Below are 21,783 nucleotides of genomic sequence, written 5' to 3' on the forward strand. Positions count from 1 at the left end.
CATTTTACATCAATCAATCTTTATTTGTTTGATGGTTAATATTCAACATTTACAAATAAAAACTTTAGTTGCAACATTCAAAGCTATGAACTGGTTACATTTTCATATAAACACCTTTTGTACAAAATCTGTAACACAGGCTATATGGAATACTTTCATCCCATCGTATGATATAAAGTACAACTTTACAAGTTCAAAAAATTGAACAGAAAGAGTATAATCCATAAAAAGGAGGGTGAAAGGAAAGAACAGGAGAGGAGAAATGCAAGCGTGGCTAGAGCTGAAGTCTTGAGCATCGGCAATCTATCCAAATTACAAAACATGATTGCCTAAAAATGAGCAACTCTCGGAATATAGGAATATGAGAGCATAGCTGCAAAATATTTTACAAAGGAATTGTATACGGTGCCCATCTGTACGTACTTTGCAGTTATTCCAGATTTAATCCGTTAGGTTTGATTCTTCACTCTTTCACTTTTTAGTTTGCCAAAAAAATAAATTTTTATTCAGCTACAAAATGTGATGATATAATAAAATCACAAGGGCGGATTTTTGACATTTTTATTATGAAGTAAACTGACAGCCAATATTCAAAAAGGCTGCTTGTGTTTTTTAGTTAAGAATTAAGTAATTTTCATCATCCAATATTTAATAAAACCAGTGTAGGCTATTGAGCTGGCAGTGAAAAAGCTGTTTTTTACATTTATTTTCCCTCAATTGTAGGTCAAAATGTGGTAGGTTTTCTTCCGTGGGAAGGTAGTATGCTACGACACTTGTTAACGTTTTTGGCGAATTCCTATAAATTTGAATGTGAAGATTTGTTTCAGTATACAATCTGCTTAAATATCACTGATGCTTATATTTACAAGTAGAATTTCATGCTTAAAACACTACCTGATGAAAGTCTTGTCGTCAATCCCAGTTTTAAGAGTAACAATTTATAACCTAATTTCTAGTTGAACACTTGCAAAAGTGGCAGAAGGTAGATTTTTCTGATGGATCATCAGTTGAACTGCATCCCAATCATCACAAATACTGCAGAAGACCTAGGAACCCACATTAACCCAAGTTTCCCACAGAAATCAGTCAAGTATGGTGAGAAAAAAGTCATGGTTTGAGATTACATTCAGTATAAGGGTGTGTAAAAGATCTGCAGAGTGGATGACAACATCAACAGCCAGAGGTGTCAAGACATTTGTGCTGCTCATTACATTACAAACCACAGGAGAGCAAAGAAGGTCAAGGTGCTCCAGGATTGGCCAGCCCAGTCACCAGACATGAACATTATTGAGCATGTCTTGGGTAAGATGAAGGAGGCGGCATTAAAGATGAATCCAAAGATCTTGATGAACTCTGGGAGTCCTGCAAGAACGCTTTCTTTGCCATTTCAGATGACTTTATTAATAATTTATTTTAATCATTGCAGAGATGTATGGATGCAGTCATCCACGCTCATGAGAGTCACACAATATTAATTCTTTTTCCACTGCACCATGCCTTTATATTCTATACTAGACATTATTTCTGTTAATTGACAAGAATTTTGTCTAAGCAAAGTCAGACCTTACTGTCCTAATTAATTGATTAAAAATCAACGCATGATCATATTTTATTTTGGTAAAATAAATGTAATCTAGAGGCCTTTGCCTTTCATTTAAGCCACTTCTGATACCAAATGATCAACTAGAAGTCAAGTTATTATTTGTTGTTCCTAAAACTTGGGTAGGTGACAAGACTTTTGTCAGGTAGTGTATATAATAAAAATAATATATTCTGGAAATTTATGAAAGTTATGTCTTTCAATAGAAATGGTTGATATTTTCTTTGAGCTTCAAAATTTGTAATCTGTAAACAATTAATATAATCCTACATGTTCATACAATCAAATTTTTCATAACATTCGTATTGGGTAAATTCATACAAAATCCCCATTTTGCAAAATAGTATTGTTTCCTGTGGGATTGCGTTGGCATATTCTTTAAAATGAAATGTTGATGTCTAAAGTCAGCTGTTCAAAACTGATGGATAATTTGTATGATTTTGTTCAATCTGATTTGTATTCTCTTATTCTTGCATTGTTTACATTTGCTGGGTTCACACCAAATGCAACAAGTTCACAAATCACGTCACTCGCTATAGTTTACTTGCTCCTTGTGTGAACTTTCACTTGGAGTTGAATTTTTTTAACTTCTATGAAAGATGTGATTGAGGCAAATCATGTGTATTATGCAAACGCATCATTTGATTTGCTTTGTTGTTCGTTCAGAGTGGCAGAAATCGCATCTGAAGTGCAAGTTAAAAAAATTTAACTCAACTTGCTTTTGATTGATAGCTAACTTGTTGAGTAGTTTTTTTATACAATCCGCTTAGGCGCTAGTGATGACTGACCTTCATTCCAAAAACTTTTTACATTTTTTTTTATTTGACTTTAGCCAGTCCATAAGAAACCACCACCTCGTAAAATAGTTGTTTTTCCCATTGGCCTGGGTTACTATCTTCTTTAAACTATTTTTCTAAAGCTTGAATGTCAGCTGTTATAAATAGTTTTTGTACAATCTGCATTCACACTTTTTTTCAGAAAATAAAAACATTGGATGAATTTATATCAAGTCAACATCATGTAATATAGTTACATTTTCCCATGAAATTGGATGTTGTAAATGTCTAAAACATTTTTCAAATAATTATTGGCTAACATACAGATTCATTTGGGTACAAATAATTGTATTATTTAATTCAAGCTGCTCACCAGTGAAGGCTATAATCAAAGGTTGCTTGTACATTTTGGAACACTATAAAACGAGATAAGTTTGCTTCACTTAAAAATAGTGAGAAAACCCATTGCTTTTAAAGCGATTAGTTGAGTTCACCTAAAGTAAGTGCCGATCTCTCCCTCATTAGCATAAGAAGTTAATCGTGTTTTTGAATCTGACACTATGCTGACACATAGGCATTTGTAGCTCCGCCCTTTTTTGAAAAGAGTTTTCCAGTACTAGGTTGCAGCTGGAAGGACATCCGCTGTGTAAAACATATCTTGGATAAGCTGGCGGTTCATTCCGTTGTGGTGATTCCTGATTAATAAAGGGACTAAGTGTAACGAAGTTAGGTTTTTCATTGTGAATTCTCCTGAATTATGCAGCAGTTATGTGTATTTTATAATGTAAAGGCCCTCATGTGGTTTATTTAGAGTTCTGCAGACATACAAGTTAGACAGGAAGTGACGTAACACAGCAAGCATTTAGTTTTAGAATGTCCTGCTTATGAAAGAGAGAGTTAATCTAAAGGTGAGGTAATTTCTTTAAAAGTCTTGCAAGGAAATGGGCTTAGACAATAAAGAATTCATTAAATGTTAATGAAAAATTTAAGAATAGAACTTAGAGTTTTAAAATTAATTTATTAATTTTTAAATTATATATATATATATATATATATATATATATATATATATATATATATATATATATATATAAGTTTAAGCTTGAGTGTTTTCTTTCTACCACAATTATGCACAATCAACACTTTAGATCAGTAGGTGGCAGTAATGTACCTATTTGTTGGTTTGCCAAACCGCCATAAAACACTAGTAGAAGAGGAAGAAGAAGACAGCCATGCTGTAGGTAGGTGTTTTTCATGCTCTGTCTTGATTGATCAATATCAACTTTAAAAAAGAAGAGATTTCGCACATTTAGTTTATAATTTGGTTTTATTATCATTTAGCATTCAGTGTAGAGTAGTGATATGTACTTTCTTTTAAGCTGAATAGCTTTTATAATGTCTACTGGATTGTGCTCTTTAGCAAGGCCATGCGGTTGATTTGATTTTCTATTTTATTTAGAGGTTGTATGTCTGCAGTAAGCCAACCACCTAAAAGGACTGTATTGTTTTTTATTATAGGTATGTCTTTATATTTATTTGTTAAATGTGACTGTTGTGTTTTATGCAAAATGTTCATAATATTTTCAGTTCATATGTGAACTTTGATAATGTGGCAGTAGATGCTGTGTGACAGCCATGCTGTGGAGGTTGTATGTCTGCTGCAAGCCATCCACCTAAAGGGCTGTATTGTTTATTACACTAAAAGTATCAACTACGGATGCACCAATACCACTTTTTTTACAAACCGATATGAGTAAGAGTATTTTAATTTGTGTACTCACCAATACAGAGTACCGGTACCGATACTTCATAGATTTGGTTTCAAAGAAGTTATTTTTTTTGTTTTTTTGCCTGTAGCAAGGATAAACCAAAATCTGTAGAAGGCTGTTCCAAGCCAAAAATATACATAAGAAGGCTGTTCCAAGCCAAAAATATACATAAATTGTTGATAACCCTGCAAATCCAGACTTGGATTAACAGCAGGGGCCTGTTTCAGTAAGGAGGTTCAAACAACTCAGAGTTTAAACTTGAACTCTGAGTTGATTTACCGAGAGATTAAAAACTCAGAGTTTTCGGTTTCAGAACAGCTGATCTGAGTTGGGTCAATCAACTTCGAGTAGACCAACTCAGAGTTAAGCGCGCACACCGTGACTTTAAAAAGGCATTATCAATGGAGCGCAGACATTACGAGTGACTATGGCAATATCTTATAAAAGAGATCACCATTTCTTTCTCCAGCTGAACTTGATGTTCTCATGCAAAGTTATAGCAAATATGAGCGTATATATTTGAAAAGAAGCAACCATCAGTGAAGAGGAGACAGTTAGCGTGGGAAAACAGCTGCTCAAGTTAATGCCTAGTTTCACTTTTTAAGTATTTAAATATTTAAGTATAATAAAATAAGTAATGCAATTTGTGACGTTTATATTTTTTTTCTAAACTTTTTTTTATACATTTATTAGTTTTAAATGATTTAACAGTGCACTTGTGTGTCTGCCTTTTTTATTGATCAAGTGATAGAGGTTAATATAACATTTAGAAGGTAAGCAGTACTAAAAATAATTTTTAGAAAGAATAATAATCCCATTAATCTAGTTACAGTGCATGTCGAAGGTGAATTTAATTTAATTATTTATTAAAAAAGGATAAGCCATTCTAGTACAGTTCTTCTGTGTGTGACTAAAATGTAGGCAATAGCTATGTTTCCATGCAAATATATTACATAAATTTATGTGCAAAACTGGAATATTGCATAAAATTTGCGAATAAAATTCCATCCAACGAGTCAAAGAGAAAAAAATTGTCACTTCCTGATTAAACTGGCACCAAATATCAACAGTAAAAACAGAATTTTCTGTGGTAGAAGAAGCTGCGTCAATTAATTCTTTATTTAGCCTAATTAATGTACTTGCGCCTCGATGTCAGAAGACAATGCTGAAGCACAATAAACACGTGGGGGCGTCTGAAGCCATGAGACGCGGAGACTCTTGACATGCACCAGACGTTCGGAGGTAATTAATAATATACACTAATACTGAAACAGTTAAGGCATTTTAGAATGACTAAAACAATAATTAAGACATGTTACAGTGTGCCCGCCTGCTGGTTTGTCCATTTACACACATTTTCATTATCATATGATCATGATCTTTTTTTTAATGTACATACTGTAATTTGTTCAGTAAAAGTGTTTCCATCGTAGTTTATGCGCAGATTTTCTATCGAATAAAAGTTTATCCTACTCAGTTATGCACGTTTTTTATGCATATTTTTAAAAGTTATGTGCATCATGACGTTTCTATCAATCGTTTTTATGCACGTATCCAAAATGAGCATTAAAATAGGTGGGTGGAAACATAAGGCTAAGACGAGAAATACCGCTTCTTCTTTAAAAAAGGGGAGGAGACAGACAGAAACTCTGAGTTTAGAGAATAAAACCTGCTTCTGACCAGGTTAGATTCACAGTGTAAGTTACCACAGTAACTGACTCTGAGTTAAAGTTACCTCTCTTTCAGAAACAGGCTTGACTTACCCTGCTTTCTCGAGTTTAACAAACCTGCCATTTTGAAACGGAAAACCCAGAGTTTCTCTCATTTCAGGGTTAAAATACTCTGAGTTTTCAGTTAACCTCCTTTCTGAAACAGGCCCCAGGACTCGTAAAAATGGTTGGAAAGAATCACGCATAACAGGCATTTTTATCCAATGCCAAGAGAGTGACTCCATATGGTACTGTACAATGCACACACTTTGTGTAATGTGTAAAGTCGTGGACGCATGTCAGGATAACTAGTCCTTTAAATGTCCTTGCTTAATCCTTATTGAATAAGTAAAGTCAACTTAATGTTTCAAGTTACAACGGATTTACTCACAATTTGAAGTAAAGTCAATTTGTTGCTTATAAGTAGGCCCACACAAAATCTGCATGTACAGAAATCCCTTTTTTAGCCTGTAGTCTATTTTTTTACTTGTGTAAATGTGGGTAAATTTATATTTATTCAGTTAATAAATTAATTTCAGTAATATTATTGATTAACATGAAAATGTTTATTTGATTTATTTACAATACAGTTTGTAGTATATGAGAGACTTGCTTTGTTTAGCAAAGAAGTGGATCCAATTGCATTTGCATTGTAAAAACTAACAGTTAAAAAGCTATTATTTTTTTATTTCATATATTAAATTTTTAGTTATAATAATCTCAATATCATTCCACATTAATCAGCAGATTCTTTACAAAATTATGTGCAGAAATAGCAAAAAAGGCCACAGATTCTGTCTGGCCCTACTTATAAGGCAACGGGTTTACTCACTTTTTTAAAGTAAAGTAACTAACTGCTTTTTTTACAGTGTGAGATTAGATAAATTCATATGTTCATGAAAAATAATGACATGTATACTGTAATATTCCAGTAAGGTATTTTTTGTGGTATTTAACAACTGTTGTTAATGTCTAAAATCAGCTATTTCTTTAAACAATGTGTATTTCCGTAATATAATAAAATGACCAGTTTTTTTATTATCTTTTTAATGAAAATGAGAAGTGACTTATTTTTTAATGGAAAAAGAAAATAAATACAGAAACAACACAAAAGCTAAAACAATATAAAGAAAACCAATTCCACCTAAACAGCATTCCCTAAGCTTTGTGTTTATCTTCTCTGACCCTGACTCCAAATAAGAGACCAAATTGAATCTCGAAGCTCCGTGCGAAAACTTCTGTTGGAGTTGACATTTAAAGAAGAAAGCAAAACAGATTTGATCTAGCCAATATTGCTGGGAAGTGACTAGCGGCAGCACAACCCGATTTGCCTCAGGCTTGCAAGAGGGGAAAAAATTCATCTCAGAACTAGATGGTGTTTGTTTCTATCACTCTCTGCAAACTACTATGGTTATATTGCTTTGTACTGCTCATGCCCCATGCAGTCCTGATCTACGCCTCTGCACACGGTTTTAAGAAGCACATTGTTGAGCACTAGCGATCACGCTAACTTCAGTTAAGCTTTCCTAACTACTCTCACTGACAAAGAAGTTAATACTGTTTGCATCTTTGGCACAAAACTCGGAGACCACACAGTTTCATCACATGGCACATTTAAACGGTCAGGCAGTTTCGGTAGATACGAGGCTACGTTAGAAAAAAGAAAACAAACACTAAGAAATACCGAATGTAGCACCTTTTAGCCATTCCAGAAAGTACAAAGCGTTTCAAAAACGGGTTGCAGGTCTAGCTGCATATGTCTCCGTTTGTGTTTAAACCAAAAAGAAAAACTGCCGTAGTGTGAAAAGCTGTACAACACTGATGTTTTTTTTTTTTTTTTTTTTGTGTACTTCTATCAAAAATACCTTGCTAGCAATATGTATCAGAGTGCTCTAAATGGGATATGGACCTGCCAGATCTTCAGAATCTGCTGTAAATTACATGCCATTTCAAAGCGGACATAATCTCTTCATGGCTTCTCTTGTACATTTTCATTTCCAGCTGTAACTGCATATCAGAAGGACTCCGTGAAGAGCGTTTGAGCTGCGCTTCAGATGTCATCTAAAGGGCAGATCCACAAAAGTAAGTCACTAAACCAGCAAAATACGCAAATGCCGTAAATGAAATCAAGATGATCTAGTTAGGAAACGGAAAATGGAAAACATTCATCACAGGTGCATTCCCTTGTACTCTCATTTCAATTTATAGAATACAAACAGCTGAATTAAAAACCTAAATCTATGGGCTGAGAGTGAGATTTACTGATAGATAAATCTTTCGTTGAAAGGCATTAAATAAATCATGAAATGATTATCTAATTAATAATTATTGATACTAAAATTTATGGATAAAAACAATTGATTTAATTTGGTATTAAAGCATGGTATATCTAATCAAAACTAATGAATTATTAATAACTTTTTTTGATAAAATACATTAATTTATTAATTTTCTTTCGGCTTAGTCCCTTCATTAATCAGGGGGCACCACAGCAGAATGAACCGACGACTTATCCAGCATGTTTTTTCCACAGCGGATGCCCTTACAGCTGCAACCCAGCACTGGGAAACATCAATACACACTCATTCGGACACATACACTACAGCCAATTCAGTTTTATTTAATTCACCTATACTGCGTGTTATTGTGCGCCAGTTACCCCCAAAGTCCAAGTAGGAAACTGACACGAACACAGGGAGAACATACAAACTCCACACAGAAATGCCAACTGGCCCAATAAAATGTACAGTTGGAGTCAAAATAATTTGCCTGATTTGTGAATCTTTGATCAGCGAGAAGATATTTTCAACACCGTTTAAACACAAAGAGCTCTATTGTAATGACCTAGGCGCAAAGTCTAAAGTGCATGGCGCAAAGTGTGATACACTATTGTTTATCCACAATAGTAATGTTTGTTTCGTTATTAATGTCTATTTAGTTATACATTGTTAAAAGTAATTTATTATCACTACTAATGACCGTGTTTGGAAAAAAATAACATCAGCAATTGAGAGAGCATGAGCTGTGGGTTACCATGGCGATACTCATTGTTTATTTCAGATGCTACTAAGTTGCGCCCGGGGAAAGACACTGACGTCTAAATGTGATTTTGTTTCTCCTGATTATTCAGGCACTTTTAATCTGCCTATGAGTTCCGCAACCTGGACAGCGTCATAGTGATGGACAGAGGCCAAGATGGTGGGGGTGCAGCCCCTGGTGGAGCTCAAGGTCTAGCTGGGCCTGACCAGCGTGGAACACGACTATACTGGGGCCAGCAGAGGAATGATCTTGTGGACCAGATGATATACAAGATGCAACGGCTGCGCAATGCTCTGCCTCTCGCCCGACCGGTGGAAACCGCATGGACTGGAGTACACCCTGATAGACTCACACCCCGTCAGCCCAATCGGCTAGGCTTTGGTCCAGCTGACAACAGGGAAGTGTTTGAGGCACTTGGAGGTGCTCAGCGGGTGTCACGTTCCATCCTGCGCCTAGTTGACATCGAGCCTTTCACACTGCAAGTAATGGAAAATCATGGACTCACAGATCAAGGTCTCATGACGGCGAGCTTTATCTGCTTTCTCCGCTTCAACCATGCAAGCTTGAGGAAGCAGCTGCTTATCCTTGAGGTCTTTATTCCTCGACTCCCAAATGACCAGATCCTCCCTCGGGATGAGGCTCGCAATGAGCTCCTCCTCTTACTCAACAACACAAACGTATTGAGGAATACTTTCTGGTTTGTTGATGGTCTTAACTATATCCGTCGGGCAGGCCAGAATGCACCTCAGGGTGCAGAAGTGTGGGATCTGGAGAACCACAGATGGAGACAGGGAACAACACTCACCGAACGCGTCCGGCTCTTGCATATCATCTCCGGACTGTTAATTAACGGAAGGTGTCGGGATATTGCTATCGGCACTATCATTCTGGCGAAAGTTGCGTTTGCTGTCCGTGGTACGATTTCCGCAACAAAGTTGACCCGCATAATAATGGAACTCACGCCTGCCATACCCTTCATAGGCGATGTCCTGAATATACCTGACCTCAAGCTCACATGGCTCAATTATGGCCATCTGGTTGATGATGAGGACATGCCTAGGATCATGCAGAAATGGCTGGGTCTCATACCAGCCTATGCCCTCCACTTGCGTGTAGTCTTGGCTCAGGCTTCGGAATCAGGACTAACCTCCTTAAATGTCATAACATGGGCGATAAATGAGCATCCGCATTTTCCCTGGGTCCTTGTCAGAAGGATGTATGCGGAACAATGGGACAATGCCCAACGTGCTATCCGTCTTGTCGAGAATAACCCGTATTATGGTTATCGCCGCGATTTGACAGCTGTCAGATCAACTCAATTCCGACATTTAGCGGCATTGTGTGGCAGACTCTTAATTGCCCTTGGTGACCGCTTATTAGAACGCTACCAAGGATTTGTGGATGACAAACTCCGAGTGCATGAATGGCGTCGTATGATTGATGCCTACGTCAATGCACATGGGAGAGAAGGCGCCAATATTGAACGTCCCATGAGTGAGGAAGAAATTGACCATCATGCTGACATGATGCAGTCGGTTTCCCAGTATCCCGCAAACATAGAGGTGTTGGCCAGGATAGATGGTCATCCTGATCGGCCTGATATTGGTCTACACGGTGGAGGCCCGCAATTCAGAGGAGGTCCCCGTCACCGGGTTAGGAGAGATGACGATGACAACGTCGGAGGTGGAGGCAAAGCAGGTGCTTACAATGGAGAAGAAATGTATGGGGAAGATCATTTCAGGCACCCTATAAATCAGGAATATGCAGAGTGCGGAGCTCAGGAGCGCCCAGCTATTGAGACTGAAGAGAGACCGGATCAGGCCTGCCGAGTGGCTGCTGATCAGCCACCAGCGGATGCATCAGTTGCTCCCGGAGCTAGTTGGGAGGTCAACGTAAATAGGGAGGAGGCCGGACTCAAACCTATTGTAGCACCACATGAGACCAGCCCACCCGAGCAGAGTGTCAACGAGATAGAAGATAACTTGTTCGTGCCACCCCCATTCTCTCCGGCACTATCCTCTGTCAAGCTCCGTCTGATAACTCAGACCCCCAGGACACCGAGACTAGCGCTGCATTATACACAAGTGGCTAATTTGGGGCCAGGATGCAACCCCGGTCAGCAGCTGCAGCTCGGCGGTCCTCCACGATTCAGCACACCCACACAACTGCAACAACATCGGCAGTCAGCTCTGCAATCATCTTACAGAGCTCCTGGATCTTCCACCACAAGAGGACAGCGACATTCTAGTTCAGCATTTCCTCCGCAGTGAATGGAAGGTGCGCACAGGACATGACTTAGGATTGTGGTCCGATGATGTGTGATTACATGTGACTTCTGAGTATTCTAATTGTTCCACATTATTTCCGTTTGACCTTTTTACTTTTACTCATTACTCCTTTACTTTTGTGGATAATGAATCCTTTCTTTTTTTTTGTCAAATAAGTTTTTTATTTGGTCGATGAATGAATAAACCTACAATAATCACAGATTCCAGGATTAGTTTTTTGAAATGCATACATTTACAAAAACAAAAGAAAACAAAACAAAATCAAACACCCCAAGCCCAGCCTGTAAGTATACAATACAGTGATAATCAAAACTTTTTAGTTACAATACGTTGCTTTGGAGGGAAGAATTCCCCATAAAGTGACAAAAGAAAGGGCCCCAATCTTCTGTAATTGCCCAATGTTGCCTTTTTAAAATAAATCTGTTACGTTCTAAGTGCTGAGTAGATTTCAATTGTTCAAGCCATAATTTGGCATTTTTCCAGTACAATAATAGCAGCTTTTTGGCTGTAATCTAATAATATGCAAGGAATTTCTGTTGTGCACTGCTCAATGAATATGTATAGTCAGAATTTCCAAATATAATAAGCAATGTGTCAGGATCTACATGTTGATCAAGAACATCTGAAAGCACTTTAAAACCTCATTCCAGAATCCCTGTATTTTATGACAGAATACAAAACTATGAGCTAAATCAGATTCTTCTGATTAGCACTTATCACAGATGGGAGATATATTGGGGAAAATCCTTTGTAATTTCTTTTTGGAGAAATGTAGCCTATGTAGGACCTTGAACTGGATGAGACATAGTCTAGTGTTGATTAATTGTTTATTAATATGCTCTAAGCTATTTTGCCAAATCTCTTCTGAAATTTCGATGCCAATCTCTTGTTCCCATTCTTCTCTGATTATCTTTGTAGTGGGGGCAGTAGCTGCAAATACCCTTTTATAAATTACAGATAATTGATGTTTGTGTCCCCTGAACCATGAGACAATCATCAGCAATTGAGGGCGGGACCTCCTCTAGGGAAACATTGTGTGTACGCAGGTAATTTCAATCATTCATTCATTTTCTTGTCGGCTTATTCCCTTTATTAATAGGGGGTCGCCACAGCAGAATGAACCGCCAACTTATCCAGCATGTTTTTACGCAGCGGATGCCCTTCCAGCCACAACCCATCTCTGGGAAACATCCACACACACTCGTACACTACAGACAATTTAGCCTACCCAATTCACCTATTCCTCAAGTCTTTGGACTGTGGGAGAAACCGGAGCACCCGGAGGAAACCCACGCGAACGCAGGGAGAACATGCAAACTCCACACAGAAACGCCAACTGAGCCGAGATTCGAACCAGCGACCTTCTTGCTGTGAAGCCACAGCACTACCTACTGTGCCACTGCGTTGGAAGGTTTTATTACTGTTGTAATTTAAGAAACCTAAAACCCCATCCATATAAAGGTCTTTAACTGTGCTTATACTCAATTTCTTCCATTGATTAAAGGTTGTATCTAATTTTGAAGGAAGAAATTATGGATTATTTGCAATTGGGATTAAGAGAGAAAGTGATTTTATTTTAAGATATTCTCTTAATTGTCTCCAAATACACAACTGATTCTTTATAACACTACTATTAACTACTGTTTGGTCTACTATCACTGGAGATAATAATATTAATGCAAGACCATAAGGATGGCAGTAATCTTGCTCTATCTGAAGCCAGTCTGAAGCAGTAGCCAACTGTTTCAACCATAATGTAAAAATTTGTATATGTGTAGCCCAGTGCTTAAAGAAGGACTTGGGTAATAGTGTTGGATTACGAAATAAATATAATATTTGAGGAAGAAAAATAATTTTTATCGTATTTATTCTGCCAATTACAGTGACTGGGAGTGTCTTCCAATGGTCTATACAAATTTGTACTTTAGACAATAAGGGTTTGAAATTAGCTTTCAAGAGTAGGGAGTATTTACAAGTAACTACAATTCCAAGGTCAACTATTTTTTTCTGTGGAAACTAATGAAGACGTATTATATGTATTATAGATGGATCTTTCAAACCAATAGGCATAAGTTCACTTTTTTCAAAATTAACTTTAAAGCCAGAAAACTTCCCAAAAGTATTAATAACCTTGAGTACAGCAGGGAGGCTCACTTGTGGTTGGGTGATTATAAAGCAAAATATCATCTGCATACAATGATATCTTATTAATAGTATTTGAAATATGAAAACCATGTATGCAAGAATCAGATTAAATGGCTTCTGCAAGGGGCTCTGCTGTTAATGTGTACAAAAGAAGCGAAAGAGGGCAACCCTGTCTGGTTCCTCTTTTAAGATAAAAAGAGTCTGAAATTGTTCTATTTGTTAAAACGTGCTAATGGACTACTGTACAAAATTTTTATCCAAATAATAAAATCATCTCCCAAATCAAATTTCTCAAGGACAGCAAACAAATATTCCCACTTTTCTCAGTCGAATGCCTTTTTGGCATCTCATGATATTAAAATCAAATCGTCTCGGATCTTGCTAAATTATTTTAAATAGACTTCTTAAATTATGGATAGTGTTTATTCCTGGAATAAATCAATTTCAGTCTATTTTAACCAATTTATTGATTAATTTACAGAGTCTATTAGCGAGTGTTTTAGACAATATTTTTTGATCAACATTGAGAAGAGATGTAGGTTAATATGCCTCAACTTCTTCTGGATGTTTATCTTTTTTAGGAATTACTGTAATAATAGCCTCAGAAAAGTTGGAGGTAGTGCAGATTTTAATACTTGTTGAAAAGTTTTAAGCTAAATTAAGTGTGTGGCTAAATTTTTTATATAGTTCAGCAGGCAGCCCATCTGGACCAGGAGTTTTACCGTGTTTTTTTTAAGTATTTATTGTGATCTTTAATTCCTCTATAGTAATGTTTTTATTAAGAGATGCTTTGTCCTCTGGAGATAACTTGGGGAGATGAGTCCATTGTTTGCGAGTCCAACTCAGTTTCTGAGGAATATAACTTTGAGTAAAACTCCTTAAAACATTTAATTATCTCTTTATTTGCTATACGGTGAGTCCAATGTTTGGTTTTTATTCCATGGATTGTTCCTTCACTATCGATTTTGCGCAACTGTCTAGCTAGTAATTTATGGGGTTTCTCTCCAAATCCACAATTTTTCTGTTTTACATGGTGAAATGTTCTATTCATTTTAGCAGAGACTATATTATTGTATTCATACCTTAACAGTAAAATTTTCTTACAAATATCTAAAAAGGGGTTTAGTGCAATTTCAATGTCGGTAGATTTGAATTTTCTAAATCATTTAGTTTTGTTTTGTATAGTTTGTTCTCAGACCCTTGATATGATAAAACACAACCTCTTATAAATGCTTTTAACGTTTTCCAGATTAATCCTGGTGATGTTTCTGGCTTATAGTTGTAATGAAAAAAAATGTCCAATTGTGAACTTATAATGTGGGGTCAGCGATTAAATGAGGGTCCATCCTTCACAAGGGACGAATAAAAGATGTTTGATCAAGAATGACTTCAAATGAAACAAGGGTGTGGTCTGAAATCAGTATGTCATGAATTGTAGAGTTTAGAACATTGGAAATGATATTGCTGTCTACTAAAAAAATCTATACGGGTATATACATTATGCACATGTGAGTGAAATGTATAATCTCTTTCAGTTTGGTACATAAGTCCCCATATGTCTACCAAATTAGAATTATTAAAAAAAACCATTCAAACAATTTCTTGAATTAGAATGTGGAGCAATTTTAATCGATGATCTGTCACGATATCCGTCAAGGACACAATTAAAGTCCACACCTATAACAAGATTTGTTTGGGACAGTTTGGGGATTAAAGAGAATATTTGTCTAAAAAACTTTGGTTTGTCATGGTTTGGACTGTACAAATTTATTAAAGTAATTGGGAGGCCATAAATCTCACCAAATAAAATGATGTAGCGTCCTTCCCTGTCTGTTTCCAGATTTTGTTTAAATTGAACCCCTTTTCTAAATAAAATAGCAACCCCCCTAAATTTAACTGAAAAATTAGATTTATACATCTATCCTATCCAGCTACCCTTCATATTTTTTTTTTTTTGGAATCTTTTTTTAGATGAGTTTCCTGCAAAAATGTTATATCTGAGGAAAGAGACTTTAAATGTGCTATTGTCTTGCTTCTCCTAACCGGATGATTTAATCCTTAACATTTCATGAGATAAATTTGAGACCATTTCTTTTACATTAAGTTGTTATTTTTTTCTTGATTTAAAAAAGATCAATTCAATCATCTTCACTGTTTGTTTACTATAAGGTATCTTAAACAGGCTCCGTTCCCGAAACTAAAACATTAACCCCGTCATCTAACCGACAAACCACTCGCGGCATGGAATTACACACACACACACACACGCACACACATACAAAAAATGTAAGTAAATAAGAAACATTAGTCAAAAACAAACTAACAATTTCAAAAATATCAAACCTAAACTTCCAAAAACAATCACACAGCAGCAGCACAGCTCCGTAATAAAGAGTTTCAGAAGAACAACTCAGTATAACATACTGAAACAAGAGTCCTTTAGAGAGTAATGCTCAAAGTTGAAATTCAAAAGTCAAGTTATTCTTATCTTGACTTATCTTGAGTCCGACATTCTTTACACTGGTCCTGTTTTTTTTAAAGTTGCTTTCAGCAAACCTAACCTCTTTGCCGTCGTGTGATACCTTCTGTTTAGCAGAGTATTGCAGTCCATATTTCCCTCCTGGTTGAAAAGTGCGCGTCGCTTTACCACAGCAGGTGGATTGTTCTGAAAGATGTTAATTCTTTGTGCCTTGAAGGCAATCTGTTGCATCCTAGCCAACTTTTGCATTATTTCTTCCATCTTGTGAACATCATGCAGGCACAAAATGAAAGCACGAAGTGGTTTATCATTTCCAGGACGGGCACGATCAACAAGTGGAGGTTTCACTAATAACAAGGCTTCTGTCAGGAGATGGACAGCGAAATCTCTAGACTTCACTCCGAATTCAGCACCCTCTTTCATGTTCAGTGTGTGGATATTTTACCTTCAGCTGTGGCTTTCGAGGTCTATGCATTTTTCAGTAAGTTGCTCCACGCTGAGCTTCAGTTTTACCAGATCTTGTTCCATCTTAACCATTGTGTCCGACAAAGTGGAAGTGTAACTTTCCAGGCTTGTTACTTTTGCTGCATGATCATTCGTCGTAACTTTGATCCCCAAAACTGCTGCGTTGGCCTTGTTTTTAAATGCTGATAGTTCTCCTCTAATAGTGACAGCAAGTTACTTGATCTTCGAATCTATAATTTCGCCAATGTATGATTTGATTGAGGTGATTGGTCCGGGTTTTTCGAGATTTTGCCGACATAATAAGAAAACTGGACAAATTAAATCCTGAAGTCGGTTAGTAGTTTCTAGAATGTGTGACTATATGTATATTGGTGCTCACTATCTTTTACAAGATTTTTCACAGAGCTGTCTTGAGGTGCGTGCTACTCGCTCATCAAAACTGGAAGTCTCTCAAAACTTTTGTAAATTCAGTTCTAATTTCCAGCAAACGAATAAATAAACAATAATAACAAGTGTGGTCAAAAAACACATATGGGGAGTCATGCGTCACAAAAACTTGTAAGGTGGACAAATCTCAACTAGTTGTGATAATATTAATAACATAATTAAATTGCAAACTGTCAGGAATAAACTGAAAAAGCCCCCCGACATGAAAAAAGCATGGAGGCAGTGTTTTTTTATAATTATGTAGAGAATAATACATTTTATAACATTTTAACGCTTTTTTTTCATATGTAAAGATATCTGTGTATTGCTGTACATCCTGTGTGTATTAAACAATCAGACAAGCTTCTATTTAGTCAATGGCGTGGCCTATTTCAGTTTCTCAGAATAGCAGCGCACCAACAATGTGCCTTAACACTCCTCCTTTATAGACCAGCACACCCATGAGTCCACAAAGTGGAGCAAATGTATTTACTATTTAAACAACATAGTGCAAAATGTGAAAATTAGGGTTGTGCGGGTCTGAAAATAATAACAAATCTCTCCAAGCATGTCAAACATGCCATATGGCGCCAGGTGTATGATAGGCCCAAAAGGTTTAATAACTAATTTGTCTTTTTCCATGATGACAATACATTATTTTACTATATATTTTGCAGCATAATAGTACTCAATTTGAAGTGCAATTTAAAAGTAATTCAATAATTGGTGGTTCATTCTGCTGTGGTGACTCCTGATAAATAAGGGACTTATAAATGAATGAATGAATGAATGAATAATTTATCATTTCTATGACATTTCATGGTTTCTCTATTAATGAGATTTACCTATTAATCCACAACTCTCAGCCCTCTAAATAAATCCGCCTCCCTGCAATTGAAAACATTCGCAATTATGATACATAACCTACAGTAATTTTACAGTCGAGGATTGCAAAAAATAGTCCGTTTAGTTACCATTGCCACACTACAGCTGTGAAACCTTTCTGGGTGTGGGCCGGTGCCGTGGCTCAGAATTAATCCTCTGTGTACGGTTCAGCTGGGGTTTGGCACTCAGGCTGGGGTTTTCGGTACTCGGTGGCACTGACAGACTGTGAGGCAGTGGCGTCGCCCGCCGAGGGTTGTTCCGCTCGTACACACTGTAGGGTGGAGGAGTCTTGCTGCCCCTGCGAATCGGCATATCTGTGGGCATGGCGGGTGGTAGAGGAGGGTCGGCTGGTGGCAGGTCAATGCCGCATGTTTCAGAGACACTGCATCGGCTGAGGGATGAGATGCCACTGCTGTAACTGCCGGAGCGGGCAGGTGAATGAGACGCCAGACTCCCCATCGGCAAGCCATCGGTCGGGGAGGGTGTCAGGGGTGGCACCATTGACTGAGGAGCAAAATAATCAAGGACAAACAGTTATTAAGAATTAGTAAGTTTTCATGCTAGCTGTTCATACACAGTAGGACTGCATGCACTCTATAAAATAACTTATAGGAGGAACTCAATTTAATTGAGGGCAGGATTTCCATCCAATTAATTTGTGTAGAACCAACAACAACAAGAAAAAAACTATTTAGACAATTAAATGCAGTTGAGTTGATCCAACTTGATTTTGTCAAATAAAAGTTTAAATACATTTGTATTTTTATTTAACTTAACTTATGATCTGGCATGTCTATTATGTGTTTTACATTTCAAAGTGTCTTTGTTTTATTTGGAGTTATCTTAAATGTACTAATAGAGCCATATTTCATGAGTTACATTTAGAGTTAATTGAGACTGATCTCAGAACTAACTTTAAGAAAGCCTTTGCTCACTAAGCAAAGCAAAATCTGCATGGGTGCTTCTCCAAGGTGGTCATCAAAACTCAAAGCATTACATGAAACTCTTCTAAATCTTCAAACTAAAGTGAAGATTAAACTCTAACATGTCTTTCTATTCACTTTAAACACATAAGATTACTTTTATTGTGAACATTTCCCTCCCTTAATTCAATCCCACGCAAAGCATGTTGGGAACTACAACTCCCCTATCCAGGTAGTTGGACCAACACAGTTCCTTCATGTTGGACTAACACAAAACGCTTGTTAACTTAATGGTTCACAAATTTAAGTGGACTAAACATAGAACAAATAAACTGGCCAAAGAAGGTAGAAGAATTGTGTTGTTTCAGCTCATTTTAAACAGGTAGTTTGAACAAGGAGCAGTAATCCTTTTTTTGAGTGTGATATATGGGGAAAAACTGACTACTTATACATCATCACTGCATTAAAACAAATCAACTTTCAAACAAAACTACTCCTTTCATTTTAGAATTGGGAATTCCATTCAAATATATCTTTTATATCAAATCATCTTGTGTACAAAACTACTTTTTTCACTTTAGAATTATGAAATCTTACTATCCTTCAGCTTAGTCCCTGATATCTGTTATATGAAATAATTCTGTTTATCTTCTCTTCTCTAGCTACTGTTCAAACCATCACTTGATAAAAAAAAAACCTTTCAAAAAAATCACTCCATTCATTCTAGAATCATTCATTTCTACCGAATATATCTATTATATACAGTAAAATCATTTTGTCTACCTCAAGGCTCAGTACTTGGACCTCTAGCTACATGCCATTACTTCATTTTAAAAATGTTTAAACAAAACCATTTATTCTAGAATTGCAAATTCCAACCAAATATATTTTTGTCACTCACTATCCATCACCTCAGTTCCTAATTTTATATCTATTATATGAAATAATTGTGTTTACTTCAAGGCTCAGTGCTTGGACCTATTCGCTTCTCTAACTTTAAACAAAACCACTCCATTCACTTTAGAATCGTGAATTCTTACCAAATACATCTTACTCACTTTCTCTCCTTTAGCTTAGCCCCTGATTTCCCAAATATATCTATTGTTTAAAATAATTTTGTTTACCTCAAGGCTCTGTGCTTGTACCTCTTCTCTAGCTACACTGTAAAACCCCAAAAGTTAAGATAACTCCGTTAGAGGAAACCGATTGCTACAAACCATTTAAGTTCAAAACTGTTCCCCAAGTGCTTAGACCTCTTCTTCTCTTTCGATATGCACCATTATTTCATTAAAAAAACGTTCAAACAATACCAATTCATTCATTCTAGAATGGTGAATTCCAACCAAATATATCTTACTCACTCAAAATCCTTCACCTTAGTCCCTCATTTTAAAATATATATGTTATATGAAATCATTTTGTTTACTTCAAGGCTCTGTGTTTGGACATTTTCTGTTCCATAGCTAAATGCCATCACTTGATTAAAACAAACTTTAAGGGCTCTATTTTGGAGGTCCATGCGCAAAACGCAGGGCGCAAATGCTTTCAGGGCGTGTCAGGACGCGTTTTTGCTAATTTAAGGACGGGAAATCTGCCTTGCGCTTCGGCGCATGGTCTAAAAGGGTTGAGTTTATTTTCTTAATGAGTTATAGGTGTGTTTTAAGAATAAACCAATTAGAGTCTCATCTCCCATTCCCTTTAAGAGTCAGCTGCATTGCGCCAAGAGCGCATTCACTATTAACAGGACGCAAAGTAAGTCTAAGTGGAAAAAATGAGCATTTCACAAGAAAACAGTTAACAGTTAACAGTTTTTTAACAGAAAACTGTTAAACAGAGCATCTACTGCGTGAGAATGAGAGATAATGGATCACTTTCACTTTCGCTCTTGGATAGGGAAACCTTTACGCACAGACATCAATTAGTTTATAAATAAATAATTTTGTTTGTTAAGTTTCGTTTCAAAACTATTTCTAAATTCAGTTCTAATTTCCAGCAAATGAATAAATGAATAATAATAGCAAAATGTGCTCAAAAACCTGAGTTATATCCTAAAACACATGCTTTGCCCCGTATGGTCTAAAACCTGACAGGTGGGCAAATCTAAGCTTGTTTTTAATAAAACAAATATACATATGGATAGAATAAATAATACTGCTAATAATAATAACATTATACAAAAGCAAATTGTTATGAATGAACTGAAACTTGTGGGCTAGAAAATAATGTTTTGTAATATTTTAATCCTTTATATTTATATCCTATATCTATTCTTATTATATCCTATATATATCCTTAATATTTACATTTTTTCATATGTAAAGATATTTGCCTATTGCTCTCTTGTGCGTATTAAGCAGTGTATAAGCGAGGCGCAACTCTGCGCCGGAGTTAAACCGGGTTAGTTTTGGTCTAATGAAAAATCTATTATAGTTTGTCAAAATAGCAACGCGCCAGCGGTCCGCCTCAGAACACCTCCCTTTTTAGACCAGAACGCCTATGGGCGCAAAAATGAGCGCTAATGCATTTGCTATTTAAACAGCGTAGCGCAATGCCTCAAAACGACTCTTGCGCCAAGCTTAAACTACCAAAAGACTACTGCGTCACGCCTTGCGCCACACTGCGCCGGGTGTATGATAGGGCCCTAAAACTTTTAAACAAAACCACTTCATTCAGTCTAGAATTGTGAATTCCTTCCAAATATGTACATCAAATCATCTAGAACTTTAACTTATTCGCTTCTCTACACGTCATCACTGCATAAAAAAAAACAACTTTTAAACAAAATCCATTCATTCTATAGTTGTGAATTATTTCGAAATATACCTTCCATATCAAATCATCTAGTAAACATTAGTAACTGAGTAAATTAAGCCTAAACGGTCACCTTCTGTGGGGACCGGGCAGTGGGCATGGGGGACAGTGACCTCACGGTCTTGCACAGAGATCCTTTGGAAGACACAAGAACAGAAAGACTTGTTAATGAGCTGAACATGAGCGATTAATGTGTATTAGTTGTCAGAGAGCTGCAGTACCTGTCTCAGGTGTGGGGAGATTGGATTCACAGCGTGATAATGCTGAATCCACTGGTATCTGGAAGGGAATCATTCGCTGCAAAGCATAAAGAGACAAAAAGACAGAAATCCAAATCAATCCGCTACACCTTTTTACTATATCATCTCTCTTTGGATGCTTAATGAACATTGAGAGCTGGATATTTTATGACAACAGACAGATTATTAATTTCATACAGTAGATTCATTAGGGGACTTTACTTTTAAG

The 21,783-nt window shown here is 36.6% G+C and overlaps 2 protein-coding genes and 1 long non-coding RNA gene across 5 annotated transcripts in view; 2 read left to right on the forward strand and 1 right to left on the reverse strand.

The window, feature by feature from the left end:
* Window positions 1-3,579: 3,579 nt before the first annotated feature.
* si:dkey-81e3.2 lies at window positions 3,580-11,373 on the forward strand. Of its 2 annotated transcripts, XM_087312260.1 has the most exons (4): window positions 3,580-3,617; window positions 3,836-3,894; window positions 7,856-7,936; window positions 8,985-11,373. In XM_087312260.1, exon 4 carries the CDS (start codon window positions 9,034-9,036, stop codon window positions 11,161-11,163), a length of 2,130 nt encoding a protein of 709 aa, XP_087168386.1. In that variant the 5' UTR covers window positions 3,580-3,617; window positions 3,836-3,894; window positions 7,856-7,936; window positions 8,985-9,033; the 3' UTR covers window positions 11,164-11,373. The 2 variants fall into 2 exon arrangements, with proteins under 2 accessions (XP_087168386.1, XP_087168385.1); XM_087312259.1 differs by lacking the exon at window positions 3,836-3,894.
* dock4a (dedicator of cytokinesis 4a) overlaps window positions 6,678-21,783 on the reverse strand; it is a 199,006-nt gene continuing 183,900 nt past the window's right edge. For both annotated transcript variants that reach the window (XM_087312229.1, XM_087312228.1), the window contains 4 exons: window positions 21,537-21,612; window positions 21,389-21,450; window positions 17,671-18,085; window positions 6,678-7,915 (listed from right to left, as the gene is read on the reverse strand). In XM_087312229.1, the coding sequence (XP_087168355.1) occupies window positions 17,681-18,085; window positions 21,389-21,450; window positions 21,537-21,612 (543 nt within the window). In that variant the 3' untranslated portion in view covers window positions 6,678-7,915; window positions 17,671-17,680. The remainder of the gene's footprint in view (window positions 7,916-17,670; window positions 18,086-21,388; window positions 21,451-21,536; window positions 21,613-21,783) is intronic.
* Window positions 12,678-15,600, forward strand: LOC147837699 (uncharacterized). The gene is made up of 2 exons (XR_015526496.1): window positions 12,678-14,730; window positions 15,043-15,600. It is a non-coding gene; the product is annotated as an uncharacterized LOC147837699 (long non-coding RNA).

This window comes from Danio rerio, chromosome 25 (assembly GCF_052040795.2).
Source record: "Danio rerio strain M-AB ecotype USA chromosome 25, GRCz13ab, whole genome shotgun sequence".
Classification (NCBI taxonomy): Eukaryota; Metazoa; Chordata; class Actinopteri; order Cypriniformes; family Danionidae; genus Danio; species Danio rerio.